General features: G+C 37.0%; 1 protein-coding gene across 1 annotated transcript in view; it reads left to right on the top strand.

The window, feature by feature from the left end:
* ATP6V1D (ATPase H+ transporting V1 subunit D) overlaps nucleotides 1-5303 on the top strand; it is a 19548-nt gene extending 14245 nt beyond the window's left edge. Inside the window, exons 4-9 of the mRNA XM_007942301.2 lie at nucleotides 244-311; nucleotides 676-720; nucleotides 2085-2188; nucleotides 2751-2817; nucleotides 4138-4216; nucleotides 5162-5303. Of these exons, the coding sequence (XP_007940492.1) occupies nucleotides 244-311; nucleotides 676-720; nucleotides 2085-2188; nucleotides 2751-2817; nucleotides 4138-4216; nucleotides 5162-5303 (505 nt within the window). The remainder of the gene's footprint in view (nucleotides 1-243; nucleotides 312-675; nucleotides 721-2084; nucleotides 2189-2750; nucleotides 2818-4137; nucleotides 4217-5161) is intronic.
* The last annotated feature ends 623 nt before the right edge of the window (nucleotides 5304-5926 follow it).

Raw genomic sequence — 5926 nt, 5'->3', positions numbered from 1 at the left:
TAAGTCATAATTGACTCAATGGCAGTGGGTTCAGTGCCTCGAATGTTACTCATTTCCTGCCCTCAGGCCTTGTGGCAGCAGAGCTTGCCGTTCCTTTCTGGAAAAAGATGATTACCAAAGGTTACTTAATTGTGACATTTTATTCTTGGTCTAATTTACTGTTGAAAGCATCCTGTGGGTCCCTGTAGGTTTATTTCTCACTCAAAAAACAAAAGTAAATAAAGACTTTTTCTTTTTCTGCAGCACCACGGTTATCCAAAATGTGAATAAAGCCCAAGTGAAAATTCGTGCAAAGAAAGATAATGTAGCAGGTAACTTTTCAACCCTGTAGAAGCCTTGGGAGATAAAATATGACATTTAAAAAATTAACCTGTTTCTACAGCAAGAGCTTTATTTCCCAGTTTCTCTCTTCTCTTTAGAGGAAGTTGATTTGTTGTACATGTTAAAGCCATTGTAACAACACGGTCCCTTATTACTCAAGATGATTTGACTTCTGACTAGAAATGAACGTTTAAGGCAGTTTCCTAAATTCATTCATTGAGAACAGTTTCAATTCTAGGCATAATCTCTTGACTTTTGAGAATTTGATGGAAAAGAAAACATCAGAAGCAGTGATTAAGAAATTGTACTTCAAGGATATTTTTGTTACTTCCTATATCTTTCTCTGTTTAACAGGTGTTACTTTGCCAGTGTTTGAACATTACCATGAAGGAACTGACAGTAAGTGAAATTTTTTTTTTTGTAAAGCCATGGCCTTTTCATTGAGTGTGAATCTACTCATTAGATGTCTATGTTCTTGCTGCACTCTGTAGCACATTGTTTATTATTTCCAGTTTGGGTCTTTTTACAGTATTATAGGATTTTAGACATTGTGATGCAAGCTAAATGCTGAATTCTTTCTTGATTTTTATAGGTCCTTCCCAAGTTTTTGTAATTATCTTGTTGTTGTTGTTGTTGTTATGTGCCGTCGAGTCGGCCCCGACTCATAGCGACCCCTCCTTGGGTTTCCGAGGCAGTATCACTACGGAAGTAGGATTGCCCAGCCTTCCTTCCGAGGAGTGGCTGGTGGGTTTGAACCGCCAGCCGTCTGGTTAGCAGGCAAGTGTCTTAGCCACTATGCTACCAGAGCTCCTGTAATTATCTTATCCAGTCCTAATTTGACAGCATTCTTTTATTGTAACTTGTCTTTCCGAAGTAATCAACGTATTTTCATTGAAACAGTATTCTTTTTGTTGACACTTGCAAGTTCATTGGTTTATGTAATACTTAATTAAATCACATAGAATAACAAATACAGCTTGATTAAAACAGCAGAGCATTCCAGAGTGTTGCCTATTAACAGAGAGCATCACTGTATGTGGTCATCAAATAAAACCAAACTCATGCCATTTAGTCAGTTCTGACTCTTAGCAACCCCCATGGGGTTTCCAAGGCTATAAATTTTTATGGAAACAGATTGCCTTATCTTTCTTCTACGGAGCAGCTGGTGGGTTTGAGCCACTGACCTTTTGGTTAGCAGCCAAATGCTTTAACCACTGTACCACCAGAGCTCTTTATGTGGTCATCAGGCAGTATGATTTACGAAGGGGATGTGGGGCATTGCTTCATCTAGCAAGCTTATGAGGGAGATCTGGTGGCATAGTGCCTAAGGCATTTGACTGCTAACCACAAGGCTAGCGGTTCAAACCCACCAGCCACTCCTTAGAAGGAAGGTTGGGCAATCTACTTACGTAGAGATACCGCCTTGGAAACCCAAGGAGGGGTTGCTATGAGTAGAATTGACTCCACGTGGTGAGTTTGGCTTTTTTTTTTTTTTGGGTAGCAAGCTGATGAAGTGAATGAAGGTTTGGGCAAAAGCTGCTCTTATGATTATATTTAATATGTTTATGGAAAACTTTATTCAGCAGCATGGTTCTGCATTATTTGGGGAGTGAGATGGGTGCCACATGTTTGCATTAAATCAATGTCAGTGGATTTATCTTTCCATGATCAATAGTAGTCTGAATTACCTTCTTTTTAGGAATTTTACAAGGAAGATTGTTTCTTCTCTATAATTACAAATGTCGTCTGACTGGCTCTTTCAGGTTATGAACTGACTGGTTTAGCCAGAGGTGGGGAACAGTTGGCTAAGTTAAAGAGGAATTATGCCAAAGCAGTGGAACTACTGGTGGAACTGGCTTCGCTGCAGGTAAGTATCGGTAGAGCTAGAGACCTCCTGCAGTTTTATTCCTAACAATCAAATGGGGGAGGTTCAGGTTTTGAATGAGAGCATATTACAATCAGTAATTCAAAGTCCCCATGAACCTGCGTGAAACAGGCTGAAGATCTTTTAATTTCTGCAATGGTGGCTTCTGCACCATTATTGTTACGTCTTATGAACAAAACGTGCAATTTTGCTAGGTGCGAAGAGCAACAGTCACTGCTAGACTTAAATGTAACATGGTTTTATTCATGAAGGTCATTTTTTTTGTGATCAGTTAATACATATATAAGTTACTAGTTCATGATTCTCTGCTCTTGGATCTTTATGTCTTTATTTATAACAATGTGAAGTAAATACATTATACTAGCATGGAAATAGTGTTAGGTCTATAGAAATCACACAAGAATTTCTGGAGTTTTAAGCATGTTCCATAGTAGTAGTCTTTGTTTCCCAAATATTTTCTACAAGTTCAGTCTGAGTGGAGTCAAGTAAACTGTGCAGGATTAGGAAGACTTTGTTCTTACATTTTTAATTTGTCCTAATTTAGACTTCCTTTGTTACTTTGGATGAAGCTATTAAGATAACCAACAGGCGTGTAAATGCCATTGAACATGGTGAGTATGAACTGCTATAGAAGCACTTTGCCACACTTATTACCAAGCACTAGGAACCAGGTGCTGTACAGCACAGTGAAGAGTCAAAGGTGACTAAGGTGTTGTGCTTCCCACAGTGAGAAAAGAGAAGTGTGTTAGAAGTACAGTGATGTGTAAGTGCTTTGACAGAAGTGTGTGTGTGGTTGGAAGAGTTAGTTACAGAGGAGAGTAGTGAGTTAAAATGCAGTATCTTAGTAATTTCTGGTTATTCATAGAGTTAGTAAAGGATGCAAACTGCATTTCAAAGCGGCCCCCTCCATGTGTCCTTTGGTTTCTTTTTTAATATAATATTTAATTTTAAATTTCCTTTCTTTAGACCTTAAATTCTGTACTTGTTCTATTCTCATTGATTTCCAAAAAAAAAATTAAAAATAAATGTTCCCATTTTGAGTCATTCATTTTCCATTTCTTTTATTAGTTTGAAAATAGGATTGTTTAGTGTTAACAGTACTTTTTGTTCAATTTTCATTAAGAGACATTTCAGTTTTAAGGTAAGAATGGAACAAGATCTGAACAGTAAAAAATGATTTTAGTAGATAGTCTATTAAGGAGCTCTGTTGGCACAGTGGTTAAAGTATTTGGCTGCTAATTAAAAAGTTGGCAGTTTGAACCCACCAGCCTCTCTGTGGGAGAAAGATGAGGCAGTTTGCTTCCGTAAATATTTACAGCCTCGGAAACCTATGAAGCAGTTCTACTCTGTCCTCTAGGGTTGCTATGAGTCGGGATTGACTCAATGGCAGTGGGTTTGCGGCTCTGTTAGCGTTATGACTGCTTACTGTACTGCTTACCTAGTGTCTTGTACATGGAACTGCAGACAAAATGAATAAGGTAAAACCCTTAAGAAGTTCACATTCTGGAAGCAGAATCAGCAAATTCTATACAAAGTGGAACCTAATGACTGACATAAGACTCAACATACTGCGTTTCCTCTACTCTCTTTTGAACAGTCAATTGCTCTGCTATTTAAGGTAACTAATGTGATTGAATGGTAATATTTACATATAGTCAGTATATTCAATGTGTTACATATATTTTAGTCCAGTATGTTACCTGTAGATAGAAAAGACACCAAAAGGGCATATACCAGAATATTTACAATGGTTACTTTTGACTGGTTGATTATATTTCATTTTTGGTTTTTGTGTGTGCTTGTTTTCTAAGTTTTCTGTATTAATATGCATTAATTTTACAATTAGAAAAAATAAGTAACATTATAATGAACATTGGAGTTGAAAAGAGGAGATAGATGTAAAGTTCTCATTTTTTTTTTTTTAATTTTAGTCATCATTCCCCGGATTGAACGAACCCTTGCCTACATCATCACAGAGCTGGATGAGAGAGAGCGAGAAGAATTCTATAGGTTTGTAGGGATTGGCCGTTGTCGATCACTTTTTGTTTTCCACCTTGCAAGGCTTGATTTGCTAGGAGGCTAGTGGACTTGGGTTCTTTAGAATTGTATTTTATTCTAATAAAGAAGCAAGAAATAATATTGCTAAAGACTGTGGAGACAGATATATGTCAGGTTTTGCCCATACCTAAAAGATGGCATTTTCCAGAAATTTAATGGGCTTGATTATTCTTTAAAATGAAACAGTCATTTAGATTGCATGTCTCCTACATAGAAACAGAGGGAAGAAATTGGAATGAATCAGTCAGTCAGTCAGTCAGTATGTATTGCATGTTGAATATGTTCCAGGAGAAAGTATAGATTACTTGGCATTAAGTATTGTATATAAATTATGGTCTTTACTATTAGACAATTAGCATGATACTTGGGGAGAAATATTGCATGTTTAAGAATTGGTTGTGAACATTTAGAGCCAGTAGTGGTAAATAAATACTAAATGGCGGAGACGGGCGAAGGCCGTAGTATTCAGGGAATACATGACAACTGGAGACCTTGAGGAGTAGCATCTGAGTGTGTTCATAATCTTACTTATAAAAATCTTTCTATCCTTTAATGACTTTCAGAGTTGTGATAGAGGTTCAAATTTAGTGATCTAACACTTAGTAAATGTCTGAATGCTCAAAATCTGTTCCATTAGAGAATGGATCTCAAAGTTTAACCTGGAATGAGTTTTTGAAATCAGTTATGAATTTAAAATACAAAAGTATATATTCTACGAATTTTTAGAAAATGAGTTATAAATAAGTAACTGAAGTTAAAGTAGAGATAAGATTTTGTTCTTGTGTGTGGGTGTTTATTATTCTTGTCACAAAACTGAAAGAGAATAAATCTACTTAGTACTAAAAGAAATTCTATGATACACAGCATTCAGAAAATTCTGCCCCCCCTCCCTTATAGGTTAAAGAAAATACAGGAGAAGAAGAAGATTCTCAAGGAAAAATGTGAGAAGGACTTGGAGCAGCGAAGAGCAGCTGGAGAGGTGACAGAGCCTGCTAACCTTCTGGCTGAAGAGAAGGATGAGGATCTTCTGTTTGAATAATCTTTTCCACTCTGGTCCCTTCAGAAGTCCTAACACTGGCTCCATTTTAATTCACGGTGTGCAGGCTTGGTATGTGTGCCTGTTTTATTTTTTTGGCCTAAGAATCTCACTGGTGGTAAAATCTCCCTGGATGCGTATTTTGTGGGATTAGTTTTGCAGCATTACAATTCAGCAATGATATGGAGATTTATAGAACCTGCCAAGGAACTTGTAGGATTTACCACATGGAAGTATCACCTGCTCCATTTCCATCTGTGTTACAAGTGATGTGTTTACCAACCATATAAGGAAATACCGTCTTAGGAAGTCTCAAGCCAACAGGATATAGTTCAGTAACTGCCATGTGCCCTTTGTTCTTACCTGCTTGCAAACATAGGCTCTGTTGTCTGAGATTGCTGCAGTTGTCCTTCTATTACTGTGGTCCTTCTACGTTTTGTGAATACCTTATTTTTCTTTGCATGAGAGATCTCTGTCTTGTCATGGGAGCAGTTTTGTCCATTTAAATGTGACTCTATAGTATAAGCAGAGTAAAATGATTTAAAAATAATTGTTCCTTTTTTTTGTTTCAATTAATTGCCAAGAATAACGGCATTGTTTTTATGCTCAGATTAGCACATGGTGTT

Source organism: Orycteropus afer, unplaced genomic scaffold, assembly GCF_000298275.1.
Source record: "Orycteropus afer afer isolate SDZICR_OR568_19922 unplaced genomic scaffold, OryAfe1.0 scaffold00088, whole genome shotgun sequence".
NCBI classification, from domain to species: domain Eukaryota; kingdom Metazoa; phylum Chordata; class Mammalia; order Tubulidentata; family Orycteropodidae; genus Orycteropus; species Orycteropus afer.
The sequence above is the reverse complement of the archived record's forward strand: the minus strand, read 5'-3'. Positions and strand labels throughout refer to the sequence as shown.